This window comes from Phalacrocorax aristotelis, chromosome 2, assembly GCF_949628215.1.
Source record: "Phalacrocorax aristotelis chromosome 2, bGulAri2.1, whole genome shotgun sequence".
Classification (NCBI taxonomy): Eukaryota; Metazoa; Chordata; class Aves; order Suliformes; family Phalacrocoracidae; genus Phalacrocorax; species Phalacrocorax aristotelis.
This window is the reverse complement of record NC_134277.1, coordinates 28,834,200-28,855,809: the sequence shown is the minus strand read 5'-3', so window position 1 is coordinate 28,855,809 and position 21,610 is coordinate 28,834,200. Positions and strand designations below refer to the sequence as shown.

The window sequence follows — 21,610 nt, the reverse complement described above, 5'->3', positions numbered from 1 at the left end:
TAAAAATCTAAAGACTGAGTATATCTTGTGAGATACTGGTGTTCAAAATGACAGAGAGTCAGAGAAGGCTGAAATATCAATGAAAAAGGAGAAAGAGCTGCATCTCTCAGAGGAATAAAGAAAGATCATAACTTCTTTGTCCAGGCAATACATGAGAAATAGCATGAGGTTATGTGAAATGTCTACTAGGATAAAGGGAAGCTGTTCAGAAGCTGGCAAAGAACATTATCAAAGCAGCCAAGGAATCTGGATGTAGAAAACATATGCCAGGGCTGCTGGAAATTTGCTTGTTTCATTTCTGTTGTGGACAGTGATGAAAAAAATAAGTTTGACATCTGCAAAGGATCAGAGATTATAATGGATTATGGACTTCAAGAATGTAGTGAACAAATGAAAATCACAGTCACTTCCAGAATTCCCAGCTTCACATTTACAAATGCAGAAGATAGAACAAAAAAAATTTTTTTTAATTAAAGTAGTCTAGGCTGGACAAAATCATCAGAAACTGAACATACATGGCATGGGCAAATGTAGATTCAGTATTCTAAGGTGGATCTTTAACTGCAGGGATGAGTATTGAAGCATAATTGGCAGTAATGTTGTCTGATTTGAAAGTGTTCCATTTTTCCCCTGCTGCTTTCCAGTCTCGCTAATCAGGCTGACTTCAGCAGCAGTTTTGATGCTGTGAATCTGAGTTTCCTCAAAAGCTAATCAGGCTTGAAATTCAGAAAGTGTGTGTTCGGCTTTGAAATCAAAACTGACTCCAATCATATGTGTGTATTCTACCAGAAGTAGCTATCATCCCATCAGCATATTGTTGTTTCTGCCATCCATTGCTTGTGTAGTTTTGTAAATGGGCTAGAACTCAGTGGGGTTATCTGCTGCCTGTGGTGGCTGATGCTTGGCCTGGGAGCAAATGCCAGGGAGCAGAGAATTGTTAAAAAATTCTGAGTCTGAATCTGTAGGGGAAGACAGTAAATGAATGGAGTGGCTTGCTGGAGATAAGCCTGAAGGTGACACACCAATGTTTGAGGGGTAGTGTGCTAGTGAGGTCCTTTGGTCTGCCGTCTCAGTGGAGGCAGGGGATGGAGATCCATGCAGCAGCAAAGATGCAAGGGTTATTGTTGCATTAGAAACCATGGAAGTGCCTAAGAATAGTCACGTAGGAATTAGGGTTCTTCCCCCAAAAAGGTGGCAGGATCAATAGGCCAACTGAAGTGTATCTACACTAATGCACGCAGAATGGGCAACAAACGGGAGAAGCTGGGAGCCATTGTGCAGCAGGAAAACTATGACATAGTTGCCATCACAGAAACATGGTGGCATGACTCACACAACTGGAGCACTGCAATGCATGGCTTTAAACCCTTCATAAGGGATAGGCAAGGAAGGAGAAGGGGTGGGGTAGCCCTGTATGTTAGGGAGTGTTTTGATTATCTAGAGCTTAATGATGGTGACGATAGGGTTGAGCGTTTATGGGTAAGAGGCAGGGGGAGGGCAATCAAGGCAGATATCATGGCAGGAGTCTGTTATAGACCACCCAAGCAGGATGAAGAGGCAGATGAAATATTCTGTAAGCAGCTGGGAGAAGTCTCGCAATCACTAGCCCTTGTTCTCATAGGAAACATCAACTTACCAGATGTCTGCTAGAAATACAGCACAGCAGAGAGGAAGCAGTCTAGGAGGTTCCTGGGGTGTTTGGAAGATAACTTCCTGACAAAACTGGTGAGTGATCCAGGAGTGGGTGCCCCGCTGGACCTGTTGTTTGCGAACAGAGAAGGACTTGTGGGCGATGTGATGGTTGGAGGCCATCTTGGGCATAGTGGTCACAAAATGACAGAGTTTTTGATACTTGGAGAAGTAAGGAGGAGGGTCAGCAGATCTGCTACCTTGGAATTCTGGAGGGCAGACTTTGGCCTGTTTAGGAGACTGATTGACAGAGTTCCCTTGAAGGCAGTCCTGAAGGACCAAGGAGTTCAGAAAGGCTGGGCATTCTTCAAGGAGGAAATCTGAAAGGCACAAGAGCAGGCCATCCCCATGTGCTGAAAGATGAGTCAGCAGGGAATAAGTCTGGCCTAGCTGAATGGAGGTCTTTGGCTGGAAATTAAGGATAAAAGGAGATTTTATGGCATTTGGAAGAAGGGGCTGGCAGATCAGGAGGACTACAAGGGTGTCGTGAGGTTATGCAGGGAGAAAATTAGAAGGGCCAAAGGCTAGCTAGAACTTAATCTGGCTACTGCCATAAAAGACAATAAAAAAATATTTCTGTAAATACATTAGCAACAAAAGGAGGGCTAAGGAGAATCTCCATCCTTTATTGAATGCAGGGGGAACCAGTGACATAGGATGAGGAAAAGGCCTTCTTTGCCTCAGTCTTTAATAGTAAGACTAGTTGTTCTCTGGGTACCCAGCCCGCTGAGCTGGAAGACAGGGATGGGGAGCAGAATGAAGGCCCCATAATCGAAAGGCAAATGGTTAGTCACCTGCTACACCACTTAGACACACACAAGTCTATGGGGCTGGATGGGATCCACCCAAGTATACTGAGGAAGCTGGTGGAAGTGCTCAGCAAGCCACTTTCCATCATTTATCAGCAGTCATGCCTAACCAGGAAGGTCCCAGTTGACTGGAGGTTAGCAAATGTGATGCCCGTCTACAAGAAGGAGGATCTGGGGAACTATAAGCGTGTCAGTCTGACCTAAGCGCTGGGGAAGGTTATGGAGCAGATCATCCTGAGTGCCATCATGCAGCACATACAGGACAACCAGGCGATCTGCCCCAGTCAGCAAGGGTTTATGAAAGGCAGGTCCTGCTTGACTAACCTGATCTCCTTCTATGACGAGCTGACCCACTGAGTGAATGAGGGGAAGGCTGTGGGTATTGTTTACCTAGACTTTAGTAAAGCCTTTGACACTGTTTCCCACCGCATTCTCCTGGAGAAACTAGCAGCTTATGGCTTGGATGGACGTACTCTTTGCTGGGTAAAAAACTGGCTGCATGGCCAAGCCCAGAGAGTTTTGATGAATGGAGTTAAATCCGGTTGATGACAGGTCACAGGTGGTGTTCCCCAGGTCTCAGTGTTTGGGCCAGTTCTGTTTAATGTCTTCGTCAGTGATCTGGATGAGGTGATCGATTGCATCCTTAGTAACTTTGCAGATGACACCAAGTTGGGCAGGAGTGTTGATCTGCCGGAGGGCAGGAAGGCTCTGCAGAGGGATCTGGACAGGCTGGATCGATGGGCCGAGGCCAGTTGTATGAGGTTTAACAAAGGCAAGTGCTGGGTCCTGCAGTTGGGTCACATCAACCCCCATGCACTGCTAAAGGCTCAGGGAAGAGTGGCTGGAGAGCTGCCTGGAGGAAAAGGACCTGGGGGTGCTGGTTGACAGCCGGCTGAACGTGAGCCATCAGTGTGCCCAGGTGGCCAAGAAGGCCAACAGCATCCTGGCTTGTATCAGGAATAGCGTGGCCAGCTTGAGTAGGGAAGTGATCGTGCCCCTGTACTGGGCACTGGTGAGGCTGCACCTTGAATACTGTGTTCGGTTTTGGGCCCCTCAGTACAAGAAGGACATTGAGTTGCTGGAGTGTGTCCAGAGAAGGTCAACGAAGCTGGTGAAGGGTCTGGAGGATGTGTCTTATGAGGAGAGGTTGAGAGAACTGGGGTGGTTTAGTCTGGAGAAGAGGAGGCTGAGGGGAGACCTTATTGCTCTCTACAACTACCTGAAAGGAGGTTGTAGTGAGGTGGGGATTGGACTCTTCTCCCAGGTCACTAGCGACAGAACGAGAGGAAATGGCCTCAAGCTGCATCAGGGGAGTTTTAGATTGGATATTAGGAAAAACTTCTTTACTGACAGAGTGGTCAGGCATTGGAACAGGCTGCCCAGAGAGGTGGTAGATTCACCATCCCTGGAGGTATTTAGAAGATGTGTAGACGTGGCACTTCAGGGCATGGTTTAGGAGACGTGGTAGTGTTGGGTTGATGGTTGGACTTGATGATCCTAGAGGTCTTTTCCAACCTTAATGATTCTATATGTAACAGGTGAAGCACAATGCAGCAGGCTGCTGCAACATGGCTCTTGTAAGGCTATTTGTCTGCCACCTTTGAAGGGTGAGCTGTTAGAAAAACACATTGTAGAAGTTCTTACAAATATGTGTCTGTATCCTGCTTAGCAGTTTAACTCAATTACTCAAATTACTCAGTTAATACAATATTGAGTGTTGTATCTAATAAACACCCAGCTTTCTATTTTAGCATTTTCTATCTTCTTCAGGGCTTTGAATGTTGAGATCGGTTTGAGTACTGCTACTTCACTCCTGGTTTTGCCTGTGTCACCTGTGCTTTTATCGCCTGACTTGATTGTGGTTGATTTTTTTAATGATTCAGCATCTTTGAGTGGTTTTATACTATGATAATTTGGGTTGCCTACCTCTTAGTATTTCTGCTTCCCTTAAATTTAATGAGAACTTCAGAAGTAAATATTCACATTTTATGTAAGTAACAAAGTCTTGTTAGTGTTTTGTTGTATGTGTATCCCTTTTTTGTATTTGTCTTTCTCATGACACTTTCCTTCCTTCTGTTTTGCAGAAGCACAAAGTAAAGGAATACAGCTAATGTTAATGCCAGATAAAAGGAATTATATGTCTTTTGTTGTTGTTGTTGTTTTCACATAGTAGCTTACACTAGGCCAAAAGCTTTTAAACTGTTATTTTGGTGTCACAGAGAAATCTTTTTGACGTGCATGATCTTGACTCTTAAACTGGTTGTTTTCATGTCGTAAGCAGGGCTGTAAAGGGCTGTAAATGCCTTGCTCCTTTTTGTAATTGCTACTTTATTGGTGAATCTCAGCACACGCTAATATGCAAGAGCGAATTGCTCTGATGCTTTCTGTTTTCTCCTTCCACATATTGTATAGCTTAAACTACTAGGCATGAAGTTATTCTGGTTCTTTCTTTAAGGTCAGTTTTGTATCTTGTTCTGACCTCATCATTTACATAATTACCGGCAGTGCCACTGCAATTCTGCTTTGCTCTGTTCCTGGGCATCCTCTCTTTATCTTAGTTTGCATCTTTGGTGTTTTTAATATTAAATTGCCTTTCTCCTCCTGTCACTTGTGAACATGTCTGAAAGGGCTGAAAAGTGATGCTAAATACGCTAGAATCTTCATTGTATAGACAAATTTGATTGGATTTAACGTATTGGTTTGGCTCAAAGGTCACCCGTACTTCTTGTCAAAGGAGACTGACAAACTGCAGGAGGAATAAATTAACCCCTTTGTGCAACTCCGTAAGTCATCTTTGTCCAGTCCCACGTATGTTCTCAGAGACTCACAGAAAGGCAAAATATTTTTTGCAGCCTCCCAGAATAGCTATAGTTCACAGTTTATTACTTGCTAATGACTGAAGCGGTGCCAAAAGCATTATTCTTAACTCTCAGCGATTGAGATTGGAGAAAGAAAAAATTGTGTTCGCTTTTTGGTGAGGGGGAAACACGAGGAGAAGGGAATTGCATATTCCTACCAAGGGAGATTTTTATCTTTAGGCAGTGAATTCAATTTCAAGTCTCCGATAGAAATAAAATTAATCCCATCTGGAAGGGAAAAGTGCTGTGCTCTATAGGAGAAATTACTGCAGGTACGTGGTACTATCTCTGAATGGTGGCTGTATTTTCTGTGATTTTGTGCTGACAGCTTTGGAAAAAAAAAACCACGACTCATGTTTTTTTTTTTTTTCCTCTAGTCTGTGTGACCGTGCGCCCAGGTCCAGAAACTTCAAATTTAATTTTTACTCTGAAATGCAACTTGTGCGGAAACTGGTTGTTCTCAACTTTTGTTAACTGAAACCTCACCTTATCTACAAGTAGTAAAACTCCAGCCCGATTCTGCAAGTGCTTAAACTGTGTTCTTATCTTCAAGAGCATGAGTGTTTCCATTCAGCTCTCTGTTTCTTTGTTGGACAGGGGCTTTGTTCTGTTTTTAACATGTAATTAAAGAAATTTAGTGGTTGCATTTCCCGTTGCTGGAGAGATTTACGTTTACTTTTGAGGTACCACAGCTGATAAAATTCTTACGAGAGCAAATATCACAAATGTCCCAGCACTGCCTGTCTGCAGCTTTTCCTTTACTCATGCCATTCTGTATTCAGCTCTACTTTTTGTTTCTGTGTCCCCGTTCTGTTTTGTTAGTCGTTCTTTGTTATTTAGTTTAAACTTAATATTGGGTTCAGCAAAGGTACTGAAGTGCTGCAAGAAGTAGCTGGCGAGCTCCTTCCTCCACATCAGTTATGCAGACCGGAGACCTACAAGCACAAGTTTTGTTTCTAAGTGGTGAACACCCAGAGAAGGAAACAGCCTCACTAATCACGTTAGCCTTTTAGTATGTGGATTCCTCACCACCTTCCCAACGTTCACAGACACAAAATACAACAAATGCCATTTTCTTACTTGTGGACCAGTGGTTTTAACAGCATAAGAACTTGAGGTGTGAGCTTAGGAGGTACTTCTGTTAGCTTTGTTTGGTTTTCTGCTTCAAGCAAAAGGATGCGTGGGGTGTTTTTTTTTTTTGTTTTATTTTCTGTTTGAGAAATACTGCTGACAGTGGAATTGATTTAAAGCTGATGGGAGACCTCATCACTCTCCACAACTACTGCAAGGAGGTTGTAGTCAGTCTCTTCTCCCAGGTCACTAGTGAGAGAATGAGAGGAAATGGCTTCAAGCTGCATCAGGAGAGATTTAGATTGGATATTAGGAAAAACTTCTTTACTGACAGAGTGGTCAGGCATTGGAACAGGCTGCCCGGAGAGGTGGTAGAGTCGCCATCCCTGGAGGTATTTAAAAGAGATGTAGATGTGGTACTTAGGGGCACAGTTTATTGGTAGACTTGGTAGTGCTAGGTTAACAGTTGGACTTGATGATCTTAAAGATCTGTTCCAACCTAAGCGATACTATAATTCTATGATTCTATGAGTGTGGATACGTAGGTATCACTGCTATATTTGTCAATGCTATTAGAAGTTCAAAATGTGACACATGCTTGAAAAATGCAGCAGTGTGTGGAGATGTTTCTAATTAAAAGAGAAGAAAGAAAGAAAAGCCCAGTAAATTCTTTGCTGAAAGCTATTTTTGCTTTAGAAATAAATTATAGCTGAGTATTGAGTCAACTGGAAGTTAAATCCCATAGAATATGCATTCTGATGACCGAAGGAAAAACAGTGCAGCAGAAAGATTTCTGAACAATCTACAGTGGCAGTAACTGGTAAGCACTCATTAAATGAGGAATGTCAGCTAATGGAATAAAAAATTATGGCATTTTACTTTCTTTGGTTGTACTTTTTAATGGGTTTTGTGAACTATTAGTGTGATTCTGCCATGGTACTGATCAGCAGTTTGAGTTAGTGAGATGAAGTTACCTGAAGTTATTCTGGAATAAGCACTGCAGCATTGTTTTAAGAAGTCTATATCTAATATACTTCTAGAAATTGAATTTAAAGAGCTGTACCAAATAACAACTACTAATCAAATAGCTAAGATGTTAAGTAGCCATCCACAATGTTTGTTATGTATGAGAAGTATTTTAACCAAATATTGAGGATGGAATGTAACAGGCAATTACTGAACACGGAATGAGAACAGCAGTACTCTGGAGAGAGAATAAACTCCCTTGAAGAGAGATATGAGTCATTACATGTGCGCTGTGGTTTTCAATACTTCAAAGCAGATCTTTGCAATTTCCTATTAATCTGATAATTGAATCTTATTTTTCCTCAGGGTTTGGAAGGTCCTTCTGGCCCTAGGGGACCTCGGGGACCTCAGGTAAGGGAACTAAATGCTACCAAATAAAAAGGAAACACATTATATTCTGTAAGTTTCTTCTACCTACAACCTGTCAACTCTGTGGAGAGTAGCACGTTTGGTGCATGAGGCATGAAGACAGTGGAGTCTGGCAAATCTTTGTCTTTTGGAAATAATTTTCAAAGAAAACATCTTGGCAGCTGCTGCTGCTGCTTAAAGCTACTTAGAGGTGTGTGGCCCACTTGGGCTCTCCAACTGCAGAGCTCTCCTCTAAGAGTAATTATCATGGGAAGTACAACCCGCTTAATGACTAAAAGGAAAAGAGCATGCAATGAGCTTGAGAATTATTTATCTGAACATACATATTTATATTAACAGATTATATTATGTATTTTTCTTAGCACACCTGCCTCAACCACTTTGCCATTTTACTGCTGGGACATTTGTCCATCTCACTTCATAATCATAATATTTCCTCAGGAAGAATAGCTTATAAAAATGAGATTTTTCAGAGTCTCTTTTGGAAATGCTTTTCAAGTACTAAGAGATTTTAAAGAAATATTTTGTTTCTGTATATGACACAGATAATAAGAGAATAAAGTAGAGTTTGCTTCTTTTAAAACAAACAAAACTGCAAGATTCCTTTTAGTAAATAGTGCTCAATTAAAATGCATAAACCAAGGAGTAAGGCCATATAACTGTGTGTTTGTGCACAATACAACACTTGGAACATCACTCTACTCTTATGAGACAATTACTCCCTAGTTTGTAAAGTTATGACTTGAGCATAATTTGGAACACTAACTGTATCAGTTTCATTCACTGTTTTTCCCCCAATATTTGATTTGTGGTTGTATAACTTAATTAGGTTTGTGACTGCATTTCTGTATGCTTTGTGCAAAAGCTGCAAAAGGAAAGGAGAGAATAATAAATACTTTTTTTCTGACTGGACATTCATGGGAGATACAAACCCACAGATATGCCAAAATTCTCACATCTGTTTGTGAGCCAAAATGCAATATTTTGGAGGATTTACTATAGCTATTAATGATGGTAGCTGAAAGGGATTATTTTTGTTTCTTTGTGGATAGTCATGTGTTTCCTGTAGTTTATCATATTTAATAAAGGGAATAAACACTCTCTGAGCACATTTTTGTGTCAACAATGAAACCAATACATTTAGATTTGGGCCAGTTTGTGTCTTTTTATAAGCATAAAATTAGCAATGTTTGACCCAGCATTATTACTAAAATAAACTGTAATTTCGTGATATTATTCTTTTGATAGCTCATGATTTGTTTTTCTCCAGTCACTTAAAAAACTTCATAAGATTTCCCCTTCATTTTATCACCTCTGTTAGTAGGAGTTAGAACAACATTGACCGATCTGACCCAACTGGGCAGCCCAGCAGAAGCCAGTGGGATGTTCACTAACTCACAAGTCAGTGAACTGGAGGGTTTCAGTAAGAGTTAAAGCTTTAACGCCAGACTTCGGTGTAATCTATTCATCCTGTGATCTTATTGCTCTTCATAATTATCAGACCTACTTTTTTTCCAGCTATTTTATGAGCCACAAGTGTTGGTGAAGAGACCTCCTCAAATGTCATCACTCCAGACAGAGTAGCTTATCTGCTCCGTCTCTTCCAAAAGCCATTAATTATTTCCTTGTGTGATGGGACACAATGGTTGTAGTAATGTGAGGGAATTAAGATTAACCTCAGCTCATCATCAGAGAGAGATGTAGACGTGATTTCTTACAAATGGAGCTAAATAGGACGTGACAGCTTAATTGATTTGCTTGGGCAGAAGAGAGAATATGAAAATATGGCATAGACAGGAGCAGGAGAAAAAAGGAACAGAAAGCTTCAGATAAAACAGATGCAACTCACATGGAGTAGTAAGATATCCTTTATGCCAGCACTGGTTATTGAATATCAAAAATATTCAATGTGTTGGGCACTTGACAGAATATGACACAGAAAAGTCTTGTGCTTTAGAGCTTAGCATTGTGCTGTTTTATTGTACCCTGTTCAGGCTAAATTCAAAAGAAATTCAAAAGAATTACATGCATCTTCAAAGGCAACTCATTCTACACTTTGACTTTTGTGCAGGGTATCAGTGGACCTCCAGGAGAGCCAGGCCCAAAAGGCATTCAAGGAAGCAAGGTAAGATGTAGTCGTGTATGTGTAGATGTTATTTATATAGAGAGGGAGGATGCAGAAACTCTGTGTAGAATCTTTGTATTCTACTATCCTTTTTCCTCAGTAGTTTCTTTTTAGTGGTGTCCTTTGTACAATAACGTACATCACCTGCTTGGTGCACCATAGTGTCATCATGTTATGAAGGCTTTGTATCATTGGCGCATAGAGCTGGTTCTCCCGCTGGGTCTCCAAGTCCAACCATCAGAGCTTGGGAGAGCTTTTTGTAGGGCCACAATAGGGTGCTACCAAGGACCTGCCTAGAGCCACAGCACTTAGGTTGGAATTTAAATCACCTGCACATGTTTCTTGGATTCTGCCATCACTTGAGAAGTTTTTCCTAGACTATCTTTGACTGAAATGCCTTGTGCTTAAAGATTTTAGGAATTCTAAAGAGTGGTTATAAAATCTTTAGACTGAGTTTTTGAAATAATTTTTAATTGCTTATATAGCATGAAAACTCAAGGCAACTTTGAAATTGGTAGAGGTGCAAGATTTTATGATGATTAATGTCTTAGTTATATTTAAAATATATTATTTAGAGTTAATGACTACAGCTTGTCAAGCAAAATCAGTTGGATAAAGTATCTGATTAATTTAGGCAGTCTTCTGCTTTGCAAACCTTTGGGAAATTGCTTTATGTGAATACAGTTATCTTGCCTTTGGGACAGCTGTTAACATCATTGTTCAGTACAGAAAGACCTTTCATGTATCAGTTTGAAAATGTAGGGTCTAATGACAAAGACTTTCTACCACAGGACTGACAGCCTGATTAATGCAATGCCATATCTAAGTCATACAAGGCAACTAAATTCACACAAAGTGATTTGCCCAAGATGCAATATTTAAACACTCATGTTTTGTTTCTTGGGCAACAATTTCATTTGAAGATTCACAGAAGTAAATTTGGATATGGGAGATGTTTGTGGTAAAAAGTTTAGAATACTGGCATCCATCACAATTTTCTTTTTCCTGACAAATGCTTTTTCATACTTCTTATTTCTTCATCTTCTCAACAAAATGCTTGATTAGGAAAGCTGCTACAGAATATTTCAGAAGTCAGGAAAGAAAGAGGATGATGGGTCTGAAAGAAGCTATTCATACATGTGGAGAAGTCATGCCTCTCTAACTTCAGCACAGCAAATGACAGTAATTTTTTTAAAACCATCATTTCACACTGATGAGTCCAAGATAGTACTACCAGATGCTTTTATTATACACTAAACCATACTTGCTGAATGTTGTTTGTCCTCCTGTCAGTCTCTTAGCACTTTCATGTCTGTAAAATACATACAGCTCTCTAGAAATTGTCTACCTGGATATAATATTTATGGTCTCTTGTTATATTTTAGCTGCAGATTTTCAGTATGAATAAAAAGGAAGTTACCTCTTTTTTCAGCTTCCAACCCTGCAACATGCTGTTTAAAGTCTATAGCCAAGGTTTTTGCCAGGCTCAGACATCTATCAAAAATATTACCAGGCAAGTTTAATTAATATGCTTAGGTAATTATACTTAAAGAGTATAGCAGAAACATATGTATGCTTAGAGGTTCTCTCTTCTCCGTACCTAGCACCAAAGCTAACTTTTGGCATTTGAGATGAGTGAAAGATTTTTTTTAATGATCAGTACAGAAAATCAGTGGTTGTTTACAGCTTAATAAACACCCATTCAGCTAGTAAAGGTCAAGGCCTTTTTTGGTTCAGACGCATAACAGTCTTTCCAATATCTTTTGTCCTTAGAGAGGATTATTCAATTGCTCTTTTAAAATTAGTCTTCATGACACATAATACAATATCTCTGAAAAGTGGCAGTTATTTATAAATGCCTTTTGATAAATAAATGACTATTCTTAGTGCAGTTCCTAATACCCATGGCTTTTCCATGCTAATACGTTCTGCTTTTTGAGCTGAACTAGTGACTTCACCCCTGTTTAGCAGAGAAGTTGCATGGCATTAGTACCACTGTGACATAATGCAGAACACCACTGTTAAACACTTTTATTAATTGTTAGTGGGCCATGTTGAGGTGTGAGAGAGGGGATTCAGTTCCTTGAAATATAAACTCTGCATCAAGCTCAGCCTACAGATGTTTTGGGTCTCATTTGTGAAGTCTATAGTTCACTCATATATCTGGTCAGCTTAGTCCATCCCATACCTCTGCCACGCAGTGCCATACCTGTGTTCTTGCTTTGCAGTGCCAGGCAGCGGACAAAGCCGGAGACAGTGTCTGCTGTGTGCTGTCCGGATGCCACTGGCTCTGGCTGCCACCAGCAGGAGAGGGCTGGTGGCATTGCAACTTCAGCTAATTTATTTTGACTTGTCTGAAGCAAGGTAGCATGGAGTCCTGAAACATTGTCTAAGAAATTACTTTAAAGAACTTTTCATACCTTACTTTAGTTATTCATATGCATTTTCTTATTCTTAAGCTGCTGGCTAATTCATCAGTGTGAAGTTTCACTGGCTGCATACTACTCTACTTCCATCCTTTTCATGATATTGATTTATCATGTTGCCAGTAATGAGTCGGATCTCTCTAAGTCCCACTGCCTGCATTGACCAGCTTTCCACTGACTACAACAAGAACTCAGCTAACGTGTTTCCATGTAGACACCTATGTTTAGGAGTGATCATATGGAGCTGAATCACATCCTTAACCTCTTAAAGTCTTTCTGATGCACTCTGCAATCAGTCCTTATCTTTAATAAACTCTTTAACATACAAGCAAAGTTTCACAAAATCACAGAATGGTGGAGGTTGGAAGGGACCTCTGGAAATCATCTCGTCTAACTCCCCTGCTTGAGCAGGGACACCCAGAGCAGGGGGCACAGGACCGTGTCCAGGTGGGTTTTGAATATTTTCATAGAAGGAGACTCCACCATCTCTGGGCAGCCTGTACCACTGCTCTGTTACCCTCACAGTAAAGAAGTTTTTCCTCATATTCAGGTGGAACTTCCTGTCTTCCAACTTGTGCCCATTGGCCCTTGTTCTATCATTGTGGCACCACTGAAAAGAGTCCAGTCCCATCCTCTTGAAACCTGCCCTTCAGATGTTCATAAGCATTGATAAGACACACCCCCTCAGTCTTCTCTTGTCCAGGCTGAACAAACCCAGGTCTCTCAGCCTTTCCTCATAAGGGAGATGCTGCAGTCCCCTGAACATCTCTGTAGCTCTCTGCTGGACTCTCTCCAGTAGTAGTTCCCTGTCTTTCTTGAACTGGGGAGCCCAGAACTGGACACACTACTCCAGATGTGGCCTCACTAAGGTAGAATAGAGGGGGAGGATAACCCCTCCTTGTCCTGCTGGCCACACTGCTTTTAATGCAGGCCAGGATATCTTTTGCCTTCTTGGCCACAAGGGCACAGTGCTGGCTCACGGTCAACCTGCTGTCCACCAGCACTCCCAGGTCCTTCTCAGCAGAGCTGCTTTCCAGCAGGTCAGCCCGCAACCTGTACTGGTGCATGGGGTTGTTCCTCCCCAGGTGCAGAACCTTGCACTTGCTTTTGTTGAATTTCATGAGGTTCCCCTCAGCCCAGCTCTCCAGCCTGTCCAGGTCTCGTTGGATGGCAGCACAGCCTTCTGGTGTATCAGCCACTCCTCCCAGCTTGGTATCATCAGCAAACTTGATGAGGTTACACTCTGGCTCTTTGTCCATGTCATTGATGAGTAAGTTGACCAGGACCGGACCCAGCACAGACCCCTGGGGAACACCGCTAGTTACAGGCCTCCAACCAGACTCTGCCTCGTTGATCACGACCGTCTAAGCTCTGCCATTCAGCCAGTTCTCAATCCACCTCACTGTCCTCTCATCTAACCCACACTTCCTAAGCTTACCTATGAGGATATTATGGGAGACAGTGTCAAAAGCCTTGTTGAAGTTGAGATAAACAACATCCATTGCTCTCCCTCCATCTACCCAGCCAGTCATGCCATCATAGAAAGCTATCAGGTTGGTCAAGTATGATCTCCCCTTGGTGAATCCATGTTGACCACTTCTGATAACCTTCTTTTTCTCTACATGCCTGGCGATGACCTCCAGGATTAACTGTTCCATCACCTTTCTGGGGATGCAGATGAGGCTGACTGACCTGTAGTTCCCCAGGTGGTCCTTCTTGCCATTTTTGAAGACTGGAGTGACATTTTCTTTCCTCCTCGGGCACCTCTCCTGTCCTTCTTGACCTTTCAAAGATGATGGAGAGTGGCTTAGCGACAGCATCTGCCAGCTCCCTCAGCACTCATGGGTGCATCCCATCGAGGCCCATGGATCTGTGAGGATCCAGTTTGCCTTAAATGATCTCTAACCCAATCCTCCTCAACAAAGGGGAAGTCTTCCTTTCTCCAGCTTTTCTCTCTCACCTCTGGGGGCTGGGATGCCTGAGGGCCAGCCTTAGCAGTAAAGACTGAACCAAAGGCGGCATCCAGTAGCTCTGCCTTCTCTGCATCCTGCGTCACCAGGGCACCCACCTCGTTCAGCAGCAAGCCCACAGTGTTCCCAGTCTTTCTTTTATTACTGATGTATTTGAAGAAGCCCTTCTTGTTATCCTTGACATCCCTTGCCAGATTTAGTTCCAAGAGGACCTTGGCCTTCTTCATTGCATCTCTGCCTACCCTGACAATGTTCCTATATTCCTCCCAAGTGGTCAGTCCCTTTTTCCACATACTGTAAACCTCCTTCTATTTCAGTTTCTCTAGAAGCTCTTCGCTTATTCATGTGGGTCTTCTGGCTCTTCTGCCTGACTTCTTCCTTGTAGAGATGCACCAATCTTGAGCTTGGAGGAAGTGGTACTTGCATATTGTAGTTATATCTTGGACACTGCTACCTTTTAGAGCCCTACCTATGGGATTCCTCCAAGTAGGTCCTTGAAGAGGCCAAAGTTGGCTCTCCTGAAGTCTATGGTTGTAATCCTACTTGTCGCCGTGCTTCTACCACATAGGATCCTGAACTCCACCATCTCATGGTCGCTGCAGCCAAGGCTACCCCAAGCCTCACATCCTCAACCAGACCTTCTTTGTTTGTTAGTATAAGGTCCAGCAGCATATCCCACCTTGTTGGCTCCTCTACCACTTGTGTCAAAAAGTTATCCTTGGTGCTCTGCAGGAACCTCCTGGATTGTGCCACCTTTCCATGTTGTATTTCCAGCAAATATCAGTGTGGTTGAAGTCCCTTGTGAGAACCAGGGCCTCTGATTGTGAGGCTAATTCCAGCTGTCTGCAGAAGGCTGCCTCTACAGATGACTTCTTCCTGATCAGGTGGCCTGTAGCAAACACCCACAACAGTGTCACCCATATTTGCCTGCCCCTTAATTTTTACACATAAGCTCTTGACTCATTCTTCCTCCACCCCTAGGCAGAGCTCGATGCATTCCAGTTGCTCCCTCACATAAAGAGCAACTCCCCCACCTCGCCTTGCTGGCCTTTCTTTCCTAGAAAGTATGTAGCCACCCATGACAGTGTTCCAGCCATGCGAACTATCCCACTATGTCTCTATGTCTCTGTAATTGCAATGAGATCGTGATCCTGTGACCAGGCCACTAGTTCCTCCTGTTTGTTCCCCATGCTGCATGCATTGGTGTACAGGCATTTCAGAGAGGTAACTGAGCATGCAGGTTTCCCTGGAGGGGTGCACGAGGACCCACTAGAGCCATGCACACCCTTGAGGCGGTTGGTCTTCTGATTGTCATCTATGTTATGAGGCAGCTAAGGCACCTTTATTGCTGCTCTGGCTGGGCTGGCTTATTCCCCCATTGGATGTGATGGCATCAGCACTGCCACTTTGGACGCCGCCTCCCTGAGTCCTTCAGTTTAAAGCCTGCCTCACCAAGCTGGCCAGCCTGCTGCCAAAGATTCCCTTGCCCCTTCTATAGAGGTGGATTCCATCCTTCCCTAACAGGCTATGGTTGCTGGGGAAAGCCCTATTGTCATAAAAGCCAAAACCCTCACTACAGTACCAGCCACATAGCCAAGAGTTGATTTCCCTGACTGGTCTGTTATCAGCTGCCCATTTTTCTCCAACTGGTAAAATGAAGGAGACAATGACTTGGGCACCAATATTTTTTCACTTGCACCCCCAGGGCTTTATAGTCTTCCTTGGTTGTGCCCAGGCTCTGGCTTATAGCACCCTTTGTGCCCCCATGGAGGAGTAACAGTACATAGTAATCTGTACTCTTGAGAAGTTGTGGCACCCTCTCAGCGATGTCTTGGATCATAGCTCCCAGAAGGGAGCGAACCTCTCGTGACTCCCTGTCAGGTCGGCAGATGGGCGCCTCAGTGCCTTTTAACAGAGAGTCACCCACTACGAGCACTTGTCTCTCCTTCTTACGGTATCCACTTTGTGCTGCTGGTACAGCTGCACCTTGCAGATCTTGTTTGTGAGTGTCTACAGATGTTAAAACTTCATATCTGTTGTTGGTAGTGATGGTGGAGGGTCGAGACTGAAGCAGAGCCCTGCTTTTGTGGCTCACCGGGGTCCAAGGTGCCTCATTCTCAGTGGTGTCTGCATAGGAATGTGGTTCTGAAACCACCTGTCTATGTCCGCCTCGGCTACCCTTATACTGCACAGCCTTTTAACTGTTTTCTGCAGCTCAGCCACCTGACAAGTACTTACCGTTTCACCAGGAGAACGTTCTGGGCACTCACTGCAACCTACTACCTGTACTGAAGCCTCCTTCCTTACCACATCCCTCTGGGTGGATGCATCAGACATCTCTGGGGCTTTCTCCACAGCAACACTGGTTTTAGCTCTGAGGCGAGTGCCCACCACTTTGGCAGAGAGCTAGCGCACTTCCCTGGGCTGCGGGCCTATGAGCAGGGTGCAGCGCCCTTCCTGCACAAACTTCCATGCCATGCCCTGGATGATGTGCTATGCCCTGGTCGCTCGTGCTCACTTGAGCTGTTTAAATATCCTGCGGGCGTTCCTGGCATTCAAGTACGTCAGCGTGGCTTGTGAGAACTGCTGGGACCCTGCAGGCTGCTCTGCTCTTCTTCAGGCCACCCTGGCTCTGGGAACCCCCTTGTCTGCCCCAATCTAGCACCCAGCTTTCACCTTCCTTTCAAGTCATATATGAATATGTCGAACAACCTATATCCTGCACGTATTGCAGCTCAGTGTGGCATTAACAAAAATCAGTTCTTGCTATTAAGCAAACTTTAAAAAAAGTTTTCTCTATTTGCATTTCTGCAAAGTTATAACATCTCAGAAACATCTGATTTTATTGCCATATATACAAACCTTCTCCATAAAGAGGCTGAGGCATTTAGAATGACAAATTTGAACTCTGCTTCTATAAAAGGAAAAATACATATTAACTTAGATTATTATTAACTTACCTGACTAAATATATTTCCATTTAACCAAATGCTGAGCTTGCATGTTAACAGTTAACCTACAATACAGTATAAAACGTAATAACTTTAAGAGAAAAACATTGGTAAGTAACGGACGTTGCACTCAGGCACAGTTAGGTGTTAGGGACTGGCTATTTTCACTATCTATCTGCTGTCTTCTGAAGCAGTCATCTTGGTCCTGTTCCCCAAGCACGTCCTGAGCAAAGGACCAGGATTGTTCTGTTTGTTTTCTCTTTTACTGACTTTCTATTGCCTATTGGCAGTGTTTCAACAGAAAGATGTTAAATTTACAAAAGAAAAATTATATTGTTAAAGCCAAATTCTACGTTACTTTCTTTCTCTAACTTAAAATACAAAGGAAAAATACCATTCACAGCTGGGCTTTATATTTTCTTAGGCGTTTGCTTCACTAGAAGGCATTCTTTAGCTTCATCAGCCACCACATATTATCTGCATTGTAATGTAAAATAAAAACTTGAATCAAAGAATACCATATGCTTCATTCAGCTATAAAACATGAAGAAAATTACAAAAACCACATAGGAAAAAATTGTGTGTTTCTTTTAAGTTATCGCACGCAACTTAATTTAATTTGCAGAACATCAATATTTAACCCTAGGTCTAAGGTAGAGACACTCAACTCTTGTCAAACTGCAGCTTATAGGAGCAAGGAACTCAGGTTTTGCGTTCCGTGTCTCACTAAGGATGCGAGGGTGGCCCACAATACAATTTTGCTGGCTGATGTAACCGTTTCCAAGAACCCAGAAAACACTGTCTCACTTAGAGAAAGACAAAAAGTACCAGAAATGTAAGGTCAGCAAAGAGAAAAGCCATGCCACTCTTGGTTCTGCTCCAGTAACATCCCTTATTCCTGCATAGATGACCAGGTATTGGCTGGATAACTGATTAATAGGGGGTTTGGGGATTCAGTTAGTTGTGGTCACTTCTGCTTGGTTTAATTCACAAAGCTCACATTGATGTTATTATAGGAAGCCATAGGCTTTCAAAAGGGGACACAAGACATAGAGTCAGTATACTCTGTTAGCAGAAACAAAATATTTGCTTGCTCTATAAATACAATATATTCTATCATAAGCAGTAGTGTCCAGAAACATTATCCAGTGAGAATGCCATCTCTCTTCCAACATTCCTGGTAACCCGTTTTCTGTAATTTTCATATTTAGGATACTACATGTCCTTAACTGCATTGGTTAATACAATAAAATAGCATCCTAACTGGCTACTGCATTTACTTTTGTTGAATTTGTTTATTACCACATATATTATGTGGTTATGTTCCTATTAGAAGACAGCTTTGCCCTTCAAGAGCAATAAAATCAGGAAAAATACAAATATACTAACACAAAAGGACCTCATGCATCTTAGTTTCCTCTCTTAAAAGAAAACAGAATAACTATGATTTTTCTGGAAACAGAGTTCTAAGAATGAACGTAATGCCCTCTATTTTGGTCAAGCAAACTGCTCAGCCCTAAGGTTCTGCTGCTTACACTTTTGTAAAGCTAAAGCACCTCGTTGGGGCCAACAATGTAAAATGTGCACATCCGCTTTCCCTTTGTATTCTTGGTGTTAAATAAAAGATTAATTTTCAGCATCTATTAATTTATTTTAAATAGTATGCATTATTTTTTCTGTTTCCATTAATTTATTTAAAAATGCTTAAGTAATATTTCTTTTAAAAAATCCCAACAATGTATTCTATTCAATGGCACCAGTGAGGTTCCGTAAGAGTGTTTATATTCAAGGTAATTTTGAAAATGTGTTTGTAAGTGAGGGGAATAATAGTGACTATTGGCAAATTTCAGTGGACATTTTACAGACAGAATAATATGGTTACAGATGATAAAACTGGGGAATAAAATCAGGAAGTGGGCATGACTTGTGTTCCACTCATAAAGAAGTGATGAAGAGGGAGTACTTATGGTTATCATTTCAGAAGTGACATTGGGTTTGTTTGTTTAAACGCTTAGACCAGTTACTAGAAATAAAGTACACATTTCTAGAAACCATGATAAATTCATGGAAAGACTGAAAACAACACATTCTTAAAAGCCACTGCTATAGTAAGAACCTCTCTGGAAAATTTCATATGCGTAGTAAGATTCTGAATTAGAGTCTAAAGTTGTATGAACAGATGGGTATTCAAACTTTTAAGGAAACAGTTAAGTTTGAATATGCAAAGCAGTTATTCCCATAAAAACATATTGGGATAATCCTTGAAAAATCCATCGTTGCATGGTTCCCTGAAAATGTGTCTCAAAATGTTTCCCAGAAGAAGCAATGCTGCTATTCTCTGATGACTTACAAATTCTTTCCTTACTTATGTGGCAAGTTACATCTTTCCCAGGAGACTGCAAAATCCAATTTCCCTGTAAAGAAATATAGGTCCTAGGTACCTCAACTAGCTTAGAAATACAAAATATCAGTAATATCTGTTAAAATATCTGTATCTACTTGCATTGTTGTTGCCAGTGTTTACTTATAAGATAAAATAATTATATTTGTAAGATTATTTTTTGCTGTAGCTAATCATTATTGCATTATAGACTGAAATACAGACTCTTTGTGTCTTTGCAGTATGTATGTGCTTTCTTAAAAGTAAAGAAATTATTTATATTGGCACTAACTGGTATTCATGGTAACATAGCAAACTATTTTGGGGGTGGGGGTGGGAGTGTAAACTGTTAAGTATGTTCCAAGCTTAAAATGGTACATTTTTAATATATAAAAATATTTAGCTCAGATCAAGTATAATTGCTCTAGCTGATTTTAGATGCCACCTGAAGGAAAATCCCAGTAGGGAGAGAAAATAGAATTTGAGCAGAGTGTTAGACAAAGAAAATAATTACAAAGAAGCTGCTTTGAAAAGCAGACTTTTCCTTCTACATGTAGAGATACTGATATTATTGCCAGCACTTTATGGTTTTAATAAATTCCACATTACTTGTAGCACCAAGACCATAGAAGATAAAATTCAGGCTTACTAATAGCTATATGAAGTTTGAAATATACAGTCCTTAAAACAGATTGAATAGTTTAAGTTTCCAAGTTTTGCATGTTGTCTGGTAGAAGGTGGGGGTTCTTTCTCTGTTAATATTCAGTCATCCTTTGCCATCGGTGAGAAAGCATTCAACAGGACAAAGTTTTCATACTACTTTACATGCTTTTTATCATAAGGGCTGTTTAAGCTGCCTACACCAGTACCCACTAGTACAGCTGCTGTGAGGCAGATTACATGACACCAGTCACTGGAAAGAAAACTGTGTAATGTTGTCATCACAGTTAAAAAAAGAGCTTCTGGAAAAACATTAACTTCAGTAGGAATCCCATCTGCATTCAAGGCAGCACATGTATAGCACAGCTAAATCATATGGGTGAACTTGCGAAGGAGCAAATGATTTGCAATAGGAAGCATCCCTCAGAGTTACTGTCCTTGGGAAGTTCTGCCAGGCACTGTCAGAAATAGATGCAAAACACAATGTCTGTTTGGACAACAGGACAAAAAAATTGGAAGACACTTTCCAAACACAACAAAGGGGTTTGGTTTATTGTTTCAGCTGAGAGATGAGCCTGTATTTATCAAATGTCATTTTTCAGAATGGAACAAGTTCCTATACCATTTTAGAGGTTTAGTTTCGACAGATGGAGCCAACATGTTTAGTGGTGCTTGCTGTGGCCAGAGTAGGCTACTTACACATAGTGGTGCTGCATGGTGCTGAATAATTATTATTTTTTATCTTTTATATTTTTTAAAACACACTTTCAACTTTGCATATCTTTTACATTCATTTTGTGGGGCATGCTAATACAACGTGGCACAACAGAGATCCCAGGCTTCCATCTCCATGAAAGAAATGAGGACTGTGAGTGTGAACAGCTAATATTTAGTATACTGCCTGGCCTCACAGCAGCCTGTGCTTAGTTTTTCTTACTGAGGCACCTCTTCCTGGAAGTGGGGAAGTCCATCCCTAACTAGACTGTCTCCAGGCTCTGAAGCTACATGGAGCTGTGTCGATTAATGTTGCTTGTCAAGTGGAGAGCTATTGAAATAAGAGTTGGTGGTGAGGTAAGGGAGGTATGGGCTGAAAGACAAAGCTGCTTGCATGCTAGGGTGGTGATTTTGGCTTTATGTTCTTCCAAAACCTGTGCTTTGTGCGTCTTGACCACCTTTGCAAGAAGCACAACTGTGAGTAAAAGTCGCAGAACTCTGCCCTTGAGGGAGCATCTATGCATGGAAATTTGCTTGCAAAACTTTCTACTGAAACCTCAGT

At 41.7% G+C, this 21,610-nt stretch overlaps 1 protein-coding gene across 1 annotated transcript in view; it reads left to right on the top strand.

The window, feature by feature from the left end:
• The window catches only part of COL28A1 (collagen type XXVIII alpha 1 chain), a 79,554-nt gene that overhangs the window by 9,454 nt on the left and 48,490 nt on the right, over positions 1 to 21,610 (top strand). Inside the window, exons 10-11 of the mRNA XM_075082901.1 lie at positions 7,760 to 7,804; positions 9,894 to 9,947. Coding sequence (XP_074939002.1) covers positions 7,760 to 7,804; positions 9,894 to 9,947 — 99 coding nt within the window. The remainder of the gene's footprint in view (positions 1 to 7,759; positions 7,805 to 9,893; positions 9,948 to 21,610) is intronic.